Genomic DNA, 21,286 nt, shown 5'->3' with positions numbered 1-21,286 from the left:
TGTTGAAGCATGCTGAGACTGATGAGACATCACCTCTGACACTCTCTCCTTCACGGCTGGTGTTTGGTGTCAGAGACGGTGAAGGATGCACTGGGTAGAAATAAATCTGTCAGTGATGCCTGCTGTGTGCACTGTTTCAGCTCCTTAAGGGTCTCAAAGTATGGGAGCACAGCAGAGCCTACTAGGATACCAGCTGCTCCACAAACTTGTGCACATGACACCTCATTTATTGTGCCTAGCTGCAAATGTGCAGGGTTACCAATGCAAAAGTGAACGTGAGGTTACTAATAAAATTACACAAATGCTTGCAGTTGCAAAAGCTAAAAGTTTGATTGTTGAGGATTGACTGTATATGTTAAATGCTTTGCAAGCCTTAAAATGTTCTACCAACGTTAGCTGTTACCTCTCCCAGCCTCTTACTTTGAGGAATCTGGCCTTCAGAGAGGTTTATGTGACTTGTTCGGATGAACCAGTGAAAATGGAGTAGCAAGTTATGCAGTTTAGTACAATGGGAAGAGACTACTTCTTTCAACTGGTTGGAGAACAAGAATTTATTACATTTCATCACAGAATCATAGAATTTGAGAGTTGGAAGAGACTATCTTGTCCAATCTATACATGAAAAGAAACTGCCGTTATGACATACACAATGCTGTTAGTACTCTTCCACTCAAGAGTTTTTGTGGGGAAAGAACTCCATAAGGTATTAGGTGCTGTAGAAATCTGAAGTGTGATGTTTTCTTTCCCCTCTTGTTACGTAGTGTTTATCACATTTACCTTGTCTTAGTTGTCAATGTCAATCCAACATTAAATTCTCCTATTGAGTTGCCTCCCGGTGTGGAGGAGACTGGGGTTTTGAAGGTGTGATAGGACCAGTGTTTTCTTAGACTCAGCATCCCTGGCTTCCCTAAATTCTCCAGAAGGTTTTTGCAGTGGCATGCACTCACTCTTTTTTCAGCACATTTTACCAGGTTGGAGAAATTTTGAATATGGGGCTGGTGGTGGATTTTGTGTCTGCATTTCAAGAACCCGCCGTATTAAAATAGGAAGAAGCTCACTGCCAGTTTGACTGCAGAATGTTGAATTTCTTCAGTGGCAGCAGCTCACAAGGACTGCCCTTACTCTAAGCCTCAGTGTGAAGCTCATAGTGCCCCTATAGGTGTTTTGTTGAGTGAGCTTTCATGTCTCCATCTCTGTATTGATGGTAATTTCATTAACTCTTCCAGTTTGTTTTCTGGGTATCGGTAGACTTCAGACTGATATAATTTAGAAAGCTTTCTAAGTTTATTCTTTATTAGCTTTACACTTGGGGGAAAAAAGTATATTCCCTGTTTCACTTAAAAATTGAGAAATATCTCTGTTAGGCATTAAAATAAGATTTTTTGAATAACTTTAAAAATCTTATCAGACTCACCCAGGTTATGATTATACTTTATGCTAATTTCAAATATTTTGCATTCATTCTTTAAATTAATAACATTTGCATCATTATCATATCCCAAGACACATTAAATGGTAGTTTGGGGACAAAATGTCTCTTTTATACCTCAAATAAGGGCTTTTGAAATTATTGGAAATATTTTTTATAATTTGGTTAGAATTAGCACTTGTTTAATATTCATAACAATCATGTAGATATAATTTGTATAAAGGTCAGTGCTCTTGATTAAGTACTTGTAGTGAAATACTCTTTAATTTTATTTTAGGTTCTGCAGTAATGATTAAAAATTTTATTTTATATTTAAAATATTACATAGAAAACAATTATGATTAACTTTGAGTTTTAAATATCCTATTGTATTATGGAAAAAATTAAACAGTCAAACTTCACTGTGCTGCAGTATGACATGGTACTTTGGTCAGAATACCAAGGCTCGAATCTTGTCTCCTTGACATGTACTGGCTTTGTTTCCCTGGGGATGTCACTCAACCTACTACTACCTCAGGCCTCTCTCTCTTTGACTCAAGTTGTAAAGCGTGGCCTGGTCCACATTGGTATCATTAGTTAAGCATTTACTAATTGCCTACTCTGTGCTTGGCACTATCCTAAGCACTTTAGATAGAAAGACAAACAAAAAAACTAGTCCTTGTTTTCAAGGAGCTCACAGGCTAATGGAGAAGACAAGATATGAACAACTCTGTCCTAAGATATGTTGATGATAATAGCTAGGATTTATTTAGCACTTTAAGATTTGCAAAGTGCTTTATAAATATAACCTCCTTATTATCTTCACAGCAACTCTGGGAGGTAGGTGCTGTTATCTCCATTTTGCAGATGAGGAAACTGAGACTGAGAGAGATTAAGTGACATGACCCCCTGGGTCATTCAACTGGTAGGGATCTGAGGAAGGATTTGAACTCAGGATTCCCCACTCCCAAGTCCAGCACTCTATCCATTGTGTCACCTCGCTGCTTCTCTAAATAGGATAAACTCAGAAGGCACTAGCATTAAAGGGAATTGGAAAAGATGTCTTTCCCAATGTAGAAAATGGGGTTTTAGCTGTAACTTGAGGGAAGCCAGCAGACAGAGATGAGGAAAGAGAGATCTCGGTATAGAAAAGAGTCAGAATAGATTCCTCATTGGGATTTTCAGACAATTACAACATCACAGGTCTTACACAGTTCTACTCACTCGTTCCCTCACTGCAGGGCCAGGGTGGGGCCAGGGCAAAGGAAATTACTGTGTGGCAGCTTGTTAGTTTAAAATTTTTAACACAGAGCTCAATTTATGGATCCAAGCTTCAGGATTTGAGTGTTGTAACCTACATAAATCTGAAATGTGCAGTTTTCTGTTTTTTTTTAATTTAAAAATGTAAATCAGTGCATTGTGTCAGTGTTGAATTAAAAAGAATTGGTTAAAAATTTTTTGAAATAGCTTGTACCTGTAAAGTATTTTTATATTGTGAAGGCATATTGTTTCACTTCCTTTCTCAATCAATGTGGTGATTATATTCTTTATTCTGTATATTCTGAGGTTAAGGTTTTAAGTGTTTAAGATGTAATGACATGCTGAACACTTTAATGCTTCGAAGGATCTGTGATTTCACTGATCAAATGAGATGTTTGTAATTCAATTTACAAACCTTAAAATGTTATATAAACGGTAGTTATTTTTCATGTGAGTACCTATTCTTTGTACCAGTGCAAAATGTGAGCATAAATCCCCCCTCCCCCCCCAAACACACACTCTTCCATTGCCCTTTTCATATCCTGTGTGACTCTGGCTCAAGTTTTCCATACATTTTCTATATGGAATCTACCTGATATGTAGGAAACCTTTTATTCATTTTGTAACAACAGTTCAATTATTTTTTTTTCCCTGTGTTCATATCTGTGTCCTTAGTAATGGGAATTATTACTTTTAAAGGAGTAATTAGAGTTTGAGAGAACTGTAGAAGTAGAAATGGCACTTTTATTAGCAAAGAAGTCTCTAGTACAGAAAGAACCAAATTTTGTAATGTTAAAATTGCATGCCAGTGGACAACTGAATTATTGAAAATGCTGGTAAGGGATGGGGAGATAATTCTGAAAAAAAACCTTCAATTAAATTCAACAAAATTTTTAAGTGTTTCCTGCATCCAAGACAATCTCAAAATTCATTGTTAGCTAGAAATAACATTTTAAATCAGAGGTTCCCAAACTTATTTGGCTTACTGCCCCCTTTTAAAAAAAATTACTCAGTGTACCCCCTGAAAATCTTTAACCCTTTTAAAAAATTTGCATCATTTCAAAAAATATAAATTTTTTAAAATAATGCATCTTATATATAATAATTTCTTGTAAATTTGTGGTTTTTTCTGCATTGAAATTTTGATGATGCAATATTGCGTCATGTAAATGTCTAGTATCATGTTGTGAACAAATCATTACATGCACATATTCCTGCTGATGCATGTTGGACTTCCTGACAATGTGCAACTTGCTCATCTGCCAACACTTGCTTGTTAAGACCTGTTAAGACCTGTTAAGACCTGTCAATGGTTTTGACCACTGATTAGTTGCAACTTGCATTTTGTGTGTTCATTTGGAAAATGATGTAATCACTACAATTTTAACTCTGTTACACAACAGATGAGACGTGTACAGTTTTTTAAAATTTTCTTTTCTTCTTTCCTTATGCTTTCACTGCCCCCTTATTTTTATTCAGTGCCCCCTCCAGTTGTACCTGAGGCTATTTCCACCCCCTGGATTGTTCCAGTGCTCACCGGAAGGTGGTATTGCTCATTTTGGGAACTTTTGAATAAATAAGTTGTAATTTGAAAGATGTTTAACACACTATAACCACATATAAACCTAATTCAGTATTGGAACTTTTTTTTGGTCAAAAGTTTGCAATATTTGGCTCCACACCAGATAAATACAGATTGAAATCTAGTTTCACGTAAAATATATTTCTACATTTTGATTTGACACAAGGACAAAGTAAAAATGCTTGTTCACAGAAATATGTGTTGGGAAATGTTAGAATTTTACAATTTCTTTTGCTGGGCAATGGAAATTGATTTATTTTTTAACCACTTAACAAATTCATGAAAAAGAATAACTATTCATGATATAAAATATTTATTTTTCTATTGGCTAGTGACAAACACTGTATTAAATGATAAATATGCTTGAAGTTCTATTTCATATACTGCTTCACTTTTAACAGTATTTACATATAAACTAACTTTTGTAGGGAAAGAATCTCTTCAGACTTTTGTTCTTTTCTACCAGTGGCATACCCAGTAACACTCTGACAGAGAGCCCACTGAATGACTGACCAGTTTTGCCAATCATTTGAAAATTTGCCAATGAGTTTCAAAATCTGCCAGATAGAAGAATAGTAACATAAATGGAGGATAAGTTTAAATTGGAAAACAACCTTAATACTTCAAGAAGAAGGTTTGTTTTTGCAGAACATTTGTAAGGGTCTGTGATGATTTCTAGATGGCTTATAATATGAATACCCAGTGGTCATGGTTTTCAGCAACCTGATATTTGGGCTGCAAAAATGCAGATGTTTTGAAACATCTTGATTATATGATTACACACGGGATGAGATATGATTATGGGGTAATGAGAATGAGGGAATTACTCTGGTGCAGTATACAGAATGAAAATGAGGGCATATTCATGTGTCTGGCCATCTGCTGGGTTTGCCACTAGAATACTGAAGCCTTAGGATGGTTTGGAAACAATTTGATGACAGGAGAAACTGCAAAAATACATTGTGCTTAGTCAGAAGTGGTCTGTGTTTAATGTAATCATTGCATGAACACCAGAATTGTTTTACAAGTGATCATAATGGTTTTATTTAGCTGCTATAATGTTTCAACATGTACATACTTGTCACAAGAAAAATATATTTGTAAAATAATTAGGCAGTCATTTACTGCTTAAGGGATCTTTATAGAATTTTTAGCTCAAACCACTTGGGCTATTGTTGTGAACCCCCAAATGGGAAACACTGGATCATAGACTTAAAACTGGAAGAGACCTTAGAGGACATCAAGTCCAACCCTTTGGTATTACAGATGAAGAAATTGAGGCAAGGAGAAGTTAAGTGACTTGCTCAGGGTTACGTACTAAATATCTGAGGCAAGATTTGGACTCAGATCTTCCAAACGCTAAGTCCGGTACTTTATCCACTCCATAACCTAGTTGCCTGGACTTTTAGTCTACACTCTAATTCTATGTGGGATTCACCTATCATCTATATGTAGAAGACTCCCAAATCTACATACTTTAATAATTGCAGGCGCTGGAGATGCACGTATAAAGAATGAAACAATTCTTATGTACATACTAGGAACTTGCATTCTAATGAGGGAGATATAAGTATTAAGTAAATAAATACAAATGCAAATATATACAAAGTAGTTAAATTCAAAGTAATTTGAGAGTGAAGCTCCTTGTTTCTAGTCTCTCTTCATTCTGTTCTCTTACCTAGCTGCTAAATGGATTTTCTTAAAGCACAGGTTTGACTGTATTGCTTCCCTGTTCAAGACGTGTCACTAGCTCCTTATTTTTGCTAGGATAAAATACGAACAACCTTGTTTGGTTTTAAAAGCAAAGTGCATTTCCTACTGTCAAGTAGGAAGTACCTATTTCCTGCCCGTCAATAATCCATTGTTCATTAAACCTGAAAACATAAATGACTTATTTTATGAGCACACCTGGGAAAGCTGGAAAAGTTTGGCAGAAATTAGGTTTAGGCCAACATTCTATGTCATATTCCATAATAAATTCCAAATGGATATGTGACCCAAATATTAAAGATCTTAGCAAAAAAAAAGTTTTTTGAGCAACAAATTGTGTATCTATCTGGCTTTTGTCGCTCTTTATAGTCTGGCTCTCTCCTGCCTTTTTTTGTTGATTGTATGTTATTTACTCTCACACAGTCTGTTCTCTGGCCAGCGGGTCAACTTGCTGTTTCCTGTGCATGGCATTCCATCTCCTGTAATACTCTTCCTGTACACCTTGGCCTTTTGGAACTTCTAGTTCTTTCAAGACCCAGTGGTATTGTCACCATCTTCAAGGAGCTTTTCCTGATTGCTCTAATAATTCTTCCATACTCCCTGCTTTCCCTCTTCCCCAGTAATTTGTATTCATTTTGTCTACATCTTACATTTAACTATGTACATGTTCTATCTTGCCAGTAGGTTGCAAGCTTCGTGAAGGTAAATACTGGGCTACTTCAATATCTGTAGTGAGTCCTATCATCTTGAATTGTGCTTAATGTCCTATCATGGGCATAAATGCTTGTTGATGATTGGTGGCTGATCCTGTGACGTAAGGATGGCATTGGGGAGCATCATGTGAGAGAATGTGGGATATAAAAGATTTCATATTTAAGTTGAGGGGAAAAGAAAGATGCCAGAGGTCATCCAATCTCATTCTGTAGTGAGGAGAATCCAGATTGGAAAAGATGAAGTGAATTGCCCAGCGTCACAGTGGTATTGAGCAGCATGTGTCCCTGACTCCATTGCTGTCTTCCACAGAAACAACATTTGTAGATAACTAATGCTGAGAAATGTTAAGGGACTTGTCCATGTTCCTAGCGCTTGTAAATAAGAAGTAGAGTTCAAATCTAGGTCTCTCTTGTCTCTTAGTTCAATACTTTTGTGTGTGTGTGTGTGTGTGAGGCAATTGGGGTTAAGTGACTTGCCCAGGGTCACATAGCTAGTGAGTATCATGTGTCTGAGGCTGGATTTGAACTCAGGTCCTCCTGACTCCAGGGCCAGTGCTCTATGCACTGCGCCACCTGGCTGCCCCCAGTACTCTTTCCATAATACTACACTGCCTCAATTCAATTAAGTCTCTCAGCTTGAGATTTCTTTTTATGTAAAAATTGATATTTTACTTGTATTCTTTTCCTCTTATATATAGGTGGCATATTTAGAGATGTGGAAAAAAGGGACACTAGGCAAATTCTGCAATTAAAGCTGTACCTTGCTTTTAACAAACTCATTATAAGAACAGTTAGAATTATATTTTGATACTCAGCAGTGTAATTTTTTTTCTTTATTGGACTTTTTATATTCAGATCTCAGGCTCATCTAGCATGCTGGCTTATTTGAATGAATTCTTTGGACATGGTAACTCATGACATCATTAAAAATACAGCTGTGCAGAAGGATTCCTGTAAATAGCAAATTAACCCAAGATATTAAAAATATTTAATTTACAAAATATCTGCAAGATTTTTTAGAATTATCTCTGCCATATTGATATTTATATACCTGTATCTGCTTCTCTTTTGCTTTTCAAACTGAAAGTATAATGTCTTCAGCTCGCAGAAAAAGCTCTTTATTTTCTCTCCTTCTTCCCCCCCTCATTTTTTTTTTTTTTAAAGAATCATTGTAGGTCACGGGTGCTGCGTGTAACACATTATTCTCTCGCAGTTAAGGAGAAATCTCCCACTCGGATCTGTCAACACAATATGAATTGGAGTTTTTCTTAGATAATGAAAATGATGAGTCGAAGACACATTTGTTTGTCTGTGCTTACCATCAGAATTTAAGAATTAAATAGGCTGAGAAATGAGGGAGAAAAAAACCCTGCGTATTTAGTCTGTGTATTAGCTTTTGGTATCTTTGGATTTTCTTAACTAGTAAGGCAAAGAGAGGATACTCTGAAATTGTCTATATTGCTTCCTATAATTGAGAACAGGAAGCCACGTGGCCATTTCTAATGTCCTGTTGTTAAATTTATCAACGAATCAATTAGTAGATACTTGTTTGCTGATCCCCCAGCTTCTAGTGCCTTCCCCTTTGAGTTCACCTTCCATCTGCTCTGTATGTATCTTTTATATATGTAATTATTTACATGTTGAAAGCAGGGGTTGTTTTTCCCTTTCTTTGTATTGCCAGTGCCTCGAATAGTGTCAGGCAAAAGTAAGCACTTAAGTAAGCACTTAAGGTGGCACAGTGGATAGAGCTCTGGCCTTGGAGTAGGATGTGAGTTCAAATCTGGCCTCAGCCACTTGACACTTACTAGCTGTGTGAACCTGGGCAAATCCCTATTGCCTCACCAAAAAGCAAAAAAAAAAAGCGCACTTAAGAAATGCTTATAGAAGGACTTGTATGAGCACTCTATAAAGAATTTGGCTCCCAAGGATTTTACAGCTTAGTTCAGAAGATAGAAAGTGCCTACCTGTAAGATAATGTAACTAAGAAAATATGTCTAAGACAAGTGATCCCCAACATTTTTGAATATAAGAAACTCTCCTTTAAAAATTTTAATTGATATGTTTTTACATTGCCCAAATTTCCCCCTTATCCCTCTCTGTTACCCCTACTAAAGAGATATCCGTAATATAACCAAGAATTGTTTTAAAGAAAAAGGGGAAAAAGAGATGAAAAGCAGTCACTGATCAATACATCGAAAAAATCTGATTATATTCGAAAGGTTTCACATCCATGGAAATACCCAGCTCTGCAGGGAAAATGAGGAATGTGTCTTCTCAGAGCTCTTCTTTGGTTTATCTACTTTACTGTAGCAGATTACATAAGTCTTGTCATGCTTCTCTATATTCAGATTCATAATTCATAATTTTCATTGTTTCATATAGCACAGTGATATTCCAGTATATTCCAGTGCACAATATGTCTAGCTATTACCCAGTCAATTGGCATCTACTTTGTCAGTTCTTTGTAGCCACATATCATGCTTCTGTAAAAATTTGGTATGTATGGGAACTTTTCAATGGCCTCCGTGTGGTATATGCCTAGAAGTGGAATCTCTGGGCATTTTAGTCGCTTTCACATAATTCCAAATTGCTTTCCAAAATGATTGTACTAATTCATATCTGTCAACAATGCATTAGTCTTATCTCCATAACCCTTTTTCTGTCCCTCTCCCAACACTGACTTTTCCATCTGTTGTAATCTTTGTCTATTTGCTGGATGAGGTGAAACCTCTGGATTGTTTTGGTTTGCATTTTTCTTAATATTTGTGATTTGGATCATTCTTTCATATGGTTATTAATAGTTCACAGTTCTTTTTTTGAAGAAATTTGGTTATATCCTCTGCTCACTTATCTATTGAAGAATGACTTGTGGTATTAAATATGGCTGCTAGTCTTGCCCATTTTACTGCTTCTTAACTAGATGCACTGGCTTTTATTGAAGTGTTTTTATTTCATATTATAAAATTATCTATTTTATTTTTTGAAATTGGTTCTATCTCTTATTTATTTAAGGGTACATTTCTGCAAAGTTATGAAAGGTATATGATCTGCTTCTCTTATGATTCTTAATGGTATGAACTTTAAAGTTCAGGTTGCTTATCAGTTTGAATTTATTATTTAATATTTGTAGAGTAGGCTTCTAAGCCTGATTTCTGCTAGACTGCTTTCCAGTTTTTCCAGCAGTTCTCATCAAATAGGGAATTTTTTCCTATGTTTTCAGGTTTATCAAACATTGGGATATTGAGTTCCATTATTTCTGATTCTCTCTTTGTCACGGCCATTCTATTGATGCATTTTTTTTAATATTAAATTATTTTCATGACTGCTTCTTTATACTATTGTTTGCAGTCTGGAAGTGCTATTCCCTTTTCCTTTATTTTCCCATTATTTTCTTTGATTCTATATTTTTTGTTCCTTCAATGAAATTTTGATATTTCAGAAACTCATATGATAGTATTTGTATTCTCAGCATCTATTAATTGAGAAAATATGACTTTAAATCATTTATGCGGAAAAAAATAATCTCTATCAGTCATGGGGTTTAGGTCCTTTTGAGAAATAGTAATAAGCTTGTTTTATATATATGTAATCTCCATCATATTGCCCATTTTGTTGGAGGTAAGTAAAACTCAAAATAACAGGGCTTATTGTGCACCTGGACTTAGACACACTTTGAAATAACTATGTTGGTCACCACATTAGAAACCACTGTTCTAGATGACAGAGGCAACTCCTGTTGACTTGGGTGGTCATTTATATTACCTGCCTCACAGGATTGTGAATGAAGTGCTCTATGTACCATAAAGAATTATGTGTGTAAGTTATGAAATGCTTCGTATGTAATAACAATAGCAACAGCACCAACAATATTAATAATTTTTTTTTAAGGTATATTATCCGAACTTGGGATGGATGTGTGTTGATGCCACTGATCCGAAGAAGGGGAATTGGCTTCGGTATGTGAACTGGGCCAGATCAGGAAAGGAACAAAATCTTTTTCCACTGGAAATCAACAGGACCATTTACTATAAAACTTTGAAGGTATCATTTGAGTTTGCCATTTTTATAATGAAAATTCTGTATATATATGCATATGTGTGTATAAAATATTTATTACTCTCTTTTGTTTTTGATAAGCAAAAGATGAATACCATTTGTTTTACCTCTAACATGTACTGGCTGTGTTCCTGTGGGAAAGTCACTTAAGCTGGCAACACTCTAAGACTATAAAATTGCAGAGAAATTGCCAACTTGGAACTGTATTGGTGTCTCCATTGGTAGAACTTCCTTCTTTCTTTCCTTCTCTATCTCCCTGTACCAGTGAAACCACAGGTCCCTGTTTTCGGTTTTTACATTACTTATGTTCCTCCCTCTTCTCTCTCCCCCTCCCCCCTGCCTTGAAGGCCACCATTTATAATAATTTTTTTAAAAGGCCAAAAAAAGTTATGCAAAACCAGTGAGCATATTGAAAAGTCTGATGTTATACACAATTTTCCACAACTGTAGTTCCCCATCTTTGCAAAGAGGTAGAAGTACTTTTTCCTATCTCTTCCCTGTGTTCAAGCTTGTTGATTGTAATTTCACCATATTCAGTTTTGATTTTTTTCCCGTTGCTGTAGCCATTATGTATGTTTTCCTGATTCTTTTAACCTAACTTTGCCTTAATTCATGTAAGTCTTTTCATGTTTCTCCATATTCATCATAGTCATTGTTTCTTTTATCATAGTAATATTCCATTTACATGCGTGCACCACATTTTGTTCAGCCGGTGCATATCTACTTTGCTTTTAGTTTGTTGCTACTGGGAAAAGTGTCGTAATACTTATAAATTATTTTGGTGTATTTGGGTTCTTTCTTTTTTTCACTGACCTCTTGTGGGATATGTGCTTGGGCAGTAGAAATTCTGGGTCAAATAATACAAACATTTTAGTCACTTTTTTTTTTTGCATAATTTCAAATTGACTTCCAGAATCGTAAGACCAAGTCATTTCTCTACAAGCAGTGCATTAGTATATTGGTCTTTTCACAGCTCCTCCAGCATTTACTATTCCATCTTTGCCAATTTTCTGGGTGTGAGATGAAACCTCAGGGTTGTTTTGATTTACATTTCTCCTAGTAGTCTATTAAGGTATTCTTTCATGTGGTGGTTTGCAATTCTTTTGAGAACTTTTTGTTCATATCTTTTGCCCAGTTACTATTAGGGTATAGATTTTAGTTGTATATGTTTCTGTTAGTTGTCTATATTTCTTGCTTGTTAGATCCCTGTCAGAAATATTTTACACATAGTTTCCCCCCCAATCAATGACTTTCCTTGGTGCCCTAGTTGTATTTATTCATACAAAAGCTTTTCAATTTCATATAATTAAAATTATCTACTTTATCTTTTGTAATCATCTCTTTTGGTTTTCATCATTTACCTTGATACTGTATACCTTCTTTCTTCCAAATATATTTTGTTATTTATATGTCTAGCTTTGAAAAGTGTATCCCCTTGGTATTTTGATTGTTATAACACTCATTCTGTAAATAAATTTAGGCATTATTGTCATAATTTTTTGTTCTATTGGAATGGCCCAGCCATGAATATTGACTATCCTTTCAGTTATTTAAACTGTTCTTTGCACAGGTGTTGAGTGAGCTTTGGTTAATGGACTCTAATATTTTATAGTTATTTTGAATAAAGCCTCTCTTTTATGGTCTCTTGGGTTTTGTTATTGCTATATGGCTACCATTTATATAGATAGCTTTAAGGTTTGCAAAGTGCTTCACAAAAATGATCTCATTTTTGTCTTCACAACAACCCTGGGAAGTAGGTGCTTTTATTATCTTCATTTTACAGAGGAGAGCATTGAGAGGCACAGAGAAGTTGTGTGGCTTGCTCAGGATCATAGTTAGAATGTGTCTGGATTTGAGCCCAAGACTTCCTGATTCCAAGTTTGATGCTCTATCCATTGAGCCACCTAGCTACTATATAGAATTTCTGTTGAGTTTTGACGATTTTGTAGCCTGTAATTTTGCTGAATCTGTTAATTATCTTAATTAGTTTCTTTGCTGATTCCCTTGGACTTTTCCAAGTAAATCTTCATATTCTCATCAAATAAGAATTATCTCCTCTTTGCCTCTCTTTATGCATTTAATTTACTTCTCTTGTCTTATTACAGTAATATTGTCTTATTGCTTGCGGTTCTAGAAATAAGTCAAATAACAGCATGAAAAAAAGGAATCTTCCTTTAATTCTGATTTCTTTGGGAAAGATTCTAGCATTTTTTTTTCATTGCCTTTGGTCTTAGATCCCTTTTCACATGTTAAAAAAAAATCCTCTTGCACCTGTATTTTGTAGGTTTTTTTTAAAACCATAAATGAGTTACTGATATAATTATGCAGTTTTCATTGTTTTTGCTGTTATTATTATAATTGTTTTTGTAACATTGAGCCACTCTTGATTCCCTGGTATAAATCTACCCTGATCATAATGAATGATTTTTTGGAATAAATTTTTATAATCATTTTTGGATAAGATTTTTAAAAAGTTTTTGTATCAATATTCATTTCCATATTCTACATTTTCCTTAGGGCTATAATTTCCTTTGTGAGTTTTGTAGATTGCTTTCTTTCTCAATTTTTGAGAATAATGTTTTCTTTTGCATGACTTCATAATTGTAATGAGTTTTGTGTTTCTTGCCTTCAGTGGGTGTGGGCAGGGAGAGAATCTGGAACTAAAAAATAAAATAAAAAAAAGAATGTCTGTAGTATAGGTATTAAAGTTTATAGTATTCTTCTGTAAATATCAGGTTTTTTTTTCCCTTAGTGGTTCATTTACGCCTAGTTCAGTTTTATTTTCTATTTGATCTGTTAATTTGGGTATTTAATATTTTTGTAGACAGTATTCTTTTTTTTGAATTCTCTATTTTGTTGGCATATAACTAGTTGCATAGTTGATTTTGATAATTTTAATTTCCTCTCTTATGATTTCCCCTTGTTCATTGTTCCTCCTCTTTCTTAGTCGAGTTGGCTAAGATTTATACATTTTGTTGGTCTTTTCAAATAACCAGCTTTTAGTGTTTCTTACTTCTATATTACCAAATCTTGCTGACCCTATCTATATAACATCTTTTTCGTTCGTTACCTCTCTATTCAAATGGCTGCTACTTTAGCTCAGGCCCTTAATGCCCCTTGCTGGAGTATTAAAATAGCCTTCTAATGTTGGTCTGCTTACATTGTCTTTACCCTCTTTCATTCATGTGATAAACAAATATCAAAATGTTTTTCTGAATTATTCTGTAGAATAATCAGTTTGCCTCTAGAAGGGACCATTGTAATCACTTAAATCCAATCACTTCCTCTCACAAATGAGAAAACTGAGGTCCCATGGTGGAGAGATGACTTGATCCAAGGTCACCAGCATAGTAGAGTAGCAGAGCTGGGCTTAGGTCTCAGTCCTTCTGGCCCACATTCAATGCAGTTTCCAAGCTGCCTTTGCCTTTCTCACTCTTTTTGCCTCAAATAAAGGATTTTTCATGAGGAAAGAAAAAAAATTATTGGTCTGAACCTATGATTTCATGAGAGAGGGGAACTTTTGGTGAGAAAGTTTTATTTACCAATGCAAATAGGCAACTGCCCTGTAACTTATCTAATCATAGAGGGTTGTCTGGGGGTATTGAGGGTGTAGTAATTGACTTGCTCAAGCTTACACAGCTAGAATATGTCAGAAGGGAGATGGGAACTCAGGTCTTAATTTCAATTTTACTTTTTCTCTATAAACTTGTGAATATACAACTCTGATTTTTTGTTGATTAGATATAAGAATTATCATTAGTCAAGGAAAGACTATTATATAGAAGTTTTTACTGAAGCTTAATAAACATTTTATAATAGTGACACTTAATATTGTGTTGAATCCAAAAGCCATTCTAATAGAAGGATCAGAGAGACCTCATAGACCAATCTAGTTCACATACCTCTCGTCCCCCCATACCCCAACCCCTAACCCCCATACACATGAGGAAACTGAAGGATCAGGAGGCTCCGTAACTTGCTCAGTGTCACACTTGTTCAGGGCAATTCTGCAGGTCTCACAATAAGCATTATTCTTTTTGTAGTGGGAAAAGACAAGTTATTTTTTGTCTCAGATTCTTAACTGGACTGGATCAAAAAGCAAAGTAACAGACATGTACCCAGAGAGGTCAGTGACAGAGAGAGGTTCCATGTAGTATGGAACTCAGTATCTTTCTGCCCACCAATTCATGCCTCTCCTGAACTTCCCTATTTCTGTCGAAGGCACTGACCGTTCTTCTAAGTTTCTCTTGTTTGAAATGATTCCTCATTTCACATATTCAATCAGTTGCCAAACGGTGCTGTTTCTACAACCTTACTCATTTGAAACCTGCCTCCCCCCTTCTCTTTACTCACATAGCTACACCTTTAATTCACACACTCTCACGACCTAGATTATTGCAACAATCTCAAACTGGTGAATTTGATAGGACTTGATAGGACAAACTATGAACTCTGTTCCCCCCCTGCCATGCCTCTGTATTTCTACTCCCTCTTCAACTCTGCTTCATAGAACTTCTCACTTTTTTCAAGACTCAGCTTAAGTGCCTCCTTTTATGTGAAAGTTTTTTTTTGATTCTCACAATTGCTAGTGCCCTCCCTTACTACTTTATTATTATTGTTATTAATAATAATAATTTTGAATTTATTTTCTTTATTATAAACATACATTACATTCTGAATATTTTGTATATGCGGAGAAGACAATATGACATAATAGGGAATGGGTTTTGAAACCAGCAAGACTTGGCTGGGTTCAAGTTCCACTCTCTAACAGAGATTGACTGTGTGACTCTGGGCAAGGCATTTAAATTCTTAGGGCTCAAGAATGTAAGTTGTAGAAGTGATGACCTATCTGCATTGGGAGAAGGAGCTTCCTAACCCATATACCAATAAAATCACAGGTCCTATCTCTATAAAATTACAGAGATATGTGCTGTTTCCCTTGACAATATAAGCTTCTTGAGAATAGGGATTATTTCATTTTTTATCTTTGAATCCCTAGTGCCAGGAATGCACTACATGCTTGGTAAATGCTTGTTGATTGATTAGTATATAACAGAATATTCTTAGTAGCACTCTGTGGCAGCAAAAACTTGAAATAAAGCAAATGTCCCTCAGTTGGGATATAGCTGAACAAATTGTGGCATCTGAATGTAATGGAATATTATTATGACTTAAGAAACGAGGAATACATTCAGAGATACAGCTGAAGCCTCTGAGTTGCTGCAGTACCTGTAACTTAAACCAAGAGAGCAGTGCTACGTGACTCCATCAGAATCCAGGTCAGTGAGGCCTCATGATGAAACTAACCTTTTCCTACCTGGAGAGAGGAAGTTATAGCACAATTTTAAAGCAGTATCAAAATGCCTGCCAAAAAACCCAAGTAGCATAATAATTTTCAATGTATAGGGAAATACTCCTCTAAGCCTCTGAGCTTTCTGGGGCCATGAAATATAGACATTTCTTTGTTTAGCAGTATTAGTCATAAAGAGAATATCACTCCTTTACTTACATTATCTTCCAAAGTCACAGCTATGCTCCGTACGAAAGTTACCTAGTCAAATCAGTTGAAAATGTGGGATGAGGACTAGTTAAGTCTGGTGGTTTTCGTCCCATAGGGGCTCATTTTCCTTTGGCAGGATGGGCTTCCTTGATTGTTAAGAGTAGCATCTGCTAGTTGATGTACCTTTGGAAGAAGATGTGAGAAAAGTAGAAGGTCTAAGGAGTCACAACAGGGGGAGCTGTAGGGAATTGTTAGAATCTGCCGTACACATGGATGTGCCTTGTGACAGGGGATCACCTACTCTGCCTGTCTATAAATTTCTTAGGAGTTTTGATCTTTGCTGCTAACCAGAAAGCGCATTTATTTCATGCATTAAAAAAAGAAAACAGCAAAAGCAAACCTTTTCATTGGAAGAGGATCATAGGATCGTAGATGCTTGTTATGGAATGCTTAGAACATTTCACTGCCTCTTAATGCCATTCTATCCTTGCCACATGTATATTTTATAATAAGTTATAAGCCATGTTATCTATGTGTGCTGATAAGTATTTGCGCTACTTCAAAATATTTTAAGTTATAAACGTGATATTTACAACACTTAAAAGAACCACCATTTCCAAGAGAATCAAATGTGGGATTAATCTTGGGCCTAAACCCCAAAATGTATGTCATTTTTATCTTGTTAAGAAGGAGAGAATAAACAGCACAATAACACACCATATATTTGTGTTTTATTTCATCCTTCTGGTTTAGTGATAATTCTTTTTTTATACATCACTGTCATTCATATTTTTCATCCTCAGTATTAAATGGTTGACTATAGAACATTTTCAAAAGAATGCTGAACAGAGCAAAAGACGTAATCTCTACCTTCTGGAATTACGTTTTTCTAAAATGAAATATCTGAAAAAAATAAATAAAAAAATAAAATGAAATATCTGTCTTCACAGAGGATATAAACACAAATGTATAAAGAGCCATACATTTTAAAAGATATATAATTAAAATTAAAAAAACATTTTTATTGTTCCCTTTTGTTTTCACACCAGTGTTTTCCTTTAAACGAGTCCTTTCTTCCTTGAACCATCGCCCTTTCCTCTTATTTCATTCCCCTAGTCCCTTTTTGATTGCCCCATGGAAACCTTTCTTTATAACAAAAACCATTACGGGAATATCAGCCAAGGGTAACCTTCTCTGACTGTGCCACATTCCACATCCATTGTGTCCCACCTCTCCACTGAAAGGAGGAAGTGTGTTTCATCATCAGTTCTCTAGGCCAGTTGGTTATTAGGGTTCTTCAGCATGCCACTGCCTTTCAGTGTTGTTTTTGTTATTGTTGTGTTTGTGTATGTTCTGGTTCTGCTTGGTTTGTGCTGTGTCAGTTCATAGAAGTCATTGCGTGTATGTGGACTCCTGATTGTTTGTTGCTTCTGATGGCGTAGTCGTATTCTGTTCAAGTCAAAAGCCACGTGCTTGTTAATCCTTTCTCATTTGGTTTGCTACCACTTGTTTCCCCCTTTTTTTTGCCACCTGAAAAGTGCTTTTGTAAATATGTTGTGGCTGTGCCAATGCTTAGGAGGAGGCCTGCGCGGAAGTTGACGTTCCAGCCTGGTGGAAACTACCACAGCTGTGCCTTACTGACTGGGCGTTCGTGATCCCAGCGCCCCTGCCTCTGCCCCACAGGAGAGCTTTTTAATATCCTATAATATCCACAAACAGGTTATTTTCTTCAGACTTTTTTTTTTTAGCGGGCAGTTGGGGTTAAGTGATTTGCCCAGGGTCACACAGCTAGTAAGTGTCAAGTGTTTGGTCTGAGGCCGGATTTGAGCTCATTCCTCCTGACTTCAGGGCTGGTGCTGTATCCACTGCACCACTTAGCTGCCCCTTTGAAATTTTTTTTTTTTTTGGCTAGGCAGTGGGGTTAAGTGACTTGCCCAGGGTCACACAGCTAGTAAGTGTTATGTGTCTGAGCTGGATTTGAACTCAGGTCCTCCAGAATTCAGGGCCTGTGCTCTATTCACTGCGTCACCCAGCTGCCCCCTTCTTCAGACATTTTCAAGAATTGACTGTTTTGGTTGCTACTAGTTTTTTGTTCATGCAAAGTAACTATTTATAAACAGACAAAAAAATGCCCTTTCTTTTTCATGTTATATTTAAGCTAGAGTCCCTATGATGAGATCATTGTGTCAAAGGGTATGATCCATTTTTCACTCTTGCTCTATATTGTCAGATTATTGTGCAAGAAGTTGGCACTAATCTGTGCTAAATATTATGACTGCTTATTTCCCTACTGCCCTGTCAGTATTGATTCTTGATTTTTTAGCCTGTTTTGATTTTGTTTTTTCATGTTTTTAATTTTATTTTTGAAATTATGTTTTATTGATGCCTTTTCTTATCATATTGGTCATTTCACACCTCCAGTGCCTTCTAGATCTGTCTCTCTTTTTCAGAAAAACAAAAGCATCCAATACAGTTACTGTCTCTGCCTCCGTATATAATATTTTCTCTTGGAAGTTTTTCATTTCTTGTCATGGAGGGACTAAATATGTTTTATCTTTTCTCCAGGACTTTATTGGTTTTTCAGTTAGAGTTCAGTTTCGTTTTAGGTATTTTTCCATTTACATTGTTATATTCACTGTATGTATTGTTCTCTAGGTTCTGCTTATTACTGTCTGGATCAGTTTATATAAATCTTCCCATATCTCATTTGTTATATTTTGGTACACAACTTTTCATTATATTCATTATGCCATAGTGTTTTGTTTAGCCATTGCCCACTTCATTAGAACATACTTTGTTTCCAGGTCTTGGTTATGACAAAGTCGTGCTATTTATACACCTCTGCTCCTAACACTTCTCCTTGCCCTCCAACCCCCATTCATAGAAATCTGGTTTGTTGTTACAGCCAAGAATTCAAAAAATAGTATGTTCCTATCATACTATATCAATAGCTATAAAAATAAGTAATAGCTTAAAAAATTAAGGCGTAAGGGATATAATGGAAAATTATGTAGCAAGACATGTGTATGTAAATATGCAAGATATTTACATACACCTGTATTTCTGTATATTTTTCTCTATCTCTGTCATTATTTCTATAAAGCCTTTGTTTTCATTTGTCTTCCTTGGGGTTTATGCCCCATAGTGGGATTATGGGTCAAAAAGGTCATTGATTTTTCTTGCATAATTCCAAACTGTAATCCAAATTGTTTGAACCACTTTACAAGTTAACCAGTAGTACATTGTAAAGATTTTAAGGTTCCAGAATGTTGTAAGATAATATCTAGCTTCTGTTAGCTAAATGTGATAAGTCACATTCTCTCTCCCTCTCTCCCTTCTTCCCTCCTTCCTTCTGAATATATAATATATAGCATGCCTTTTTTTATCTCATGTTTTTCTTCTAGGTATATTTTTCATGATACAAGCCAAGTTTCTGACTTTGAACGAAGAAAGAGACTGGCTTTATGCTCAGTTCTCTCTCCCATGAACCCCCATCTACTCTCCATCTACCCATTTAGATCTTTGGTGTCAAACAGAAAGCGGGCTACTAATCTGTGCATAAGGATGTCTAAAGCTGCATATTTATTGACTTAGTTTTAAAATGTGACCTTATTTATGTTTCATTAGATTTTCATTTATTTTGTTAAATATTTCCCAAATTACATTTGAATCTGGCTCCAGATGCACTCTGGAGTGCTGTGGGCCACCTGCAGTCTACTTGCCCCGTGTTTGACACCTCTGGTTTAGATGATACAGTAAATAGGCTGACTCAGATGAGCTTTTTTCCTTGGTGGTGTTATTTGATGTGATATAGTAGTTGTTTGAACTGAAGGAGGCCATACTAGTAATAGTATAGGTATCTAATTTTTACTTTTATTAGATACAAAGAATTTATTAGGCTAGTTTTTTTTATCAGAAATATCTTAGTATTTACAAAATTTTAAGTGTTATATCCCCCAGGAGAATATTAGAAGGCTATGTTGTATACAGCTCTGAACTTCAGAGAGCAAATAATATTGCCTTTCTTTTAGGTAGGACAAAAAAAGGAGTGAAAGAGTTGTGATAAATGGAAGAAGTATTGCTTATATTTGTGAAACTCTGTTGCGGTAGGAAAACATCAGCTAATGTAAATAGCGTGAGCCATCATTAGGTGTTTTTGTGGTCCTTTGCCTTTTAAAAATTTTGGCATCGTGTGTGCATTGTATTTGTTGTTACTGTTTTATTATTTGTTCTCAAAATAGACCAGAAATGGTTCTGCTTTCCTATTTTTCAGATTTGTTATAGGAATTATTTGCTTAAGTGCTAAGGAGATACAGATAACTCCTTTGATTTAGGAATTGAAGACACACTAATACTGCTTTCAGATGTGTTATTATTTTCCAGTCTACCTTAAAATGTGTGTGTGTGTGTGTGTGCGTGCGCATGCGCGCACACGCACTCCTCTAGTAGTTAGATAATCCATCCACACTTCATTCTATTGTAGCTTTCTAGTATATAGGAAGAAATTGTATAATGTCCTGAATTAATCAGGTTGATCATTGTACATCTTTACCTTATACATCTTGAAATTTTACATTAGGAGGTTTCAGATAAAAAACAACTATTGAACTTTTTTACATAAAGTTTTAGTGTGAGGGTGGTATTTTGGAAAATAAGAGCTCTCAATCCAAAGTACAGAAATTATATATTCTGTGTTACCAAAACTGTAACCACAATGTATAGCATTTTCTAAAAGTTTATATGTTTCTAGTAGTTTATAGCAGAATAGAACCCTAAAATGAAACTTCATTTGTTCCATGAGTACACTAATAAGTAATATTTCTATAACATTTTAATTTACAAAGTACTTGCATTGAAATAACTCTGAAAGAAATAATATAAGCAGTATTGTCTTCATTTTACAGATGAAGAAACCCAAACTCAGCTTAAATGACTTATCCATGTATGACTTGTAGGTGTTGAACCTACAATCACTAAACATTAGAGCTGAAAAGAACCTTGGAAAAACTAATGGATTTGGAGCTCATGGATATGGATTTGAACCCTGAAAATGC

At 35.5% G+C, this 21,286-nt stretch overlaps 1 protein-coding gene across 2 annotated transcripts in view; it reads left to right on the top strand.

Moving 5' to 3' along the window:
- The window catches only part of PRDM2 (PR/SET domain 2), a 195,575-nt gene that overhangs the window by 46,098 nt on the left and 128,191 nt on the right, over positions 1-21,286 (top strand). For both annotated transcript variants that reach the window (XM_027859786.1, XM_027859787.1), the window contains exon 5: positions 10,562-10,714. In XM_027859786.1, coding sequence (XP_027715587.1) covers positions 10,562-10,714 — 153 coding nt within the window. The remainder of the gene's footprint in view (positions 1-10,561; positions 10,715-21,286) is intronic.

The sequence above is a fragment of the Vombatus ursinus genome, unplaced genomic scaffold (assembly GCF_900497805.2).
Source record: "Vombatus ursinus unplaced genomic scaffold, bare-nosed wombat genome assembly UNPS02014172.1, whole genome shotgun sequence".
Classification (NCBI taxonomy): domain Eukaryota; kingdom Metazoa; phylum Chordata; class Mammalia; order Diprotodontia; family Vombatidae; genus Vombatus; species Vombatus ursinus.
The sequence above is the reverse complement of the archived record's forward strand: the minus strand, read 5'-3'. Positions and strand labels throughout refer to the sequence as shown.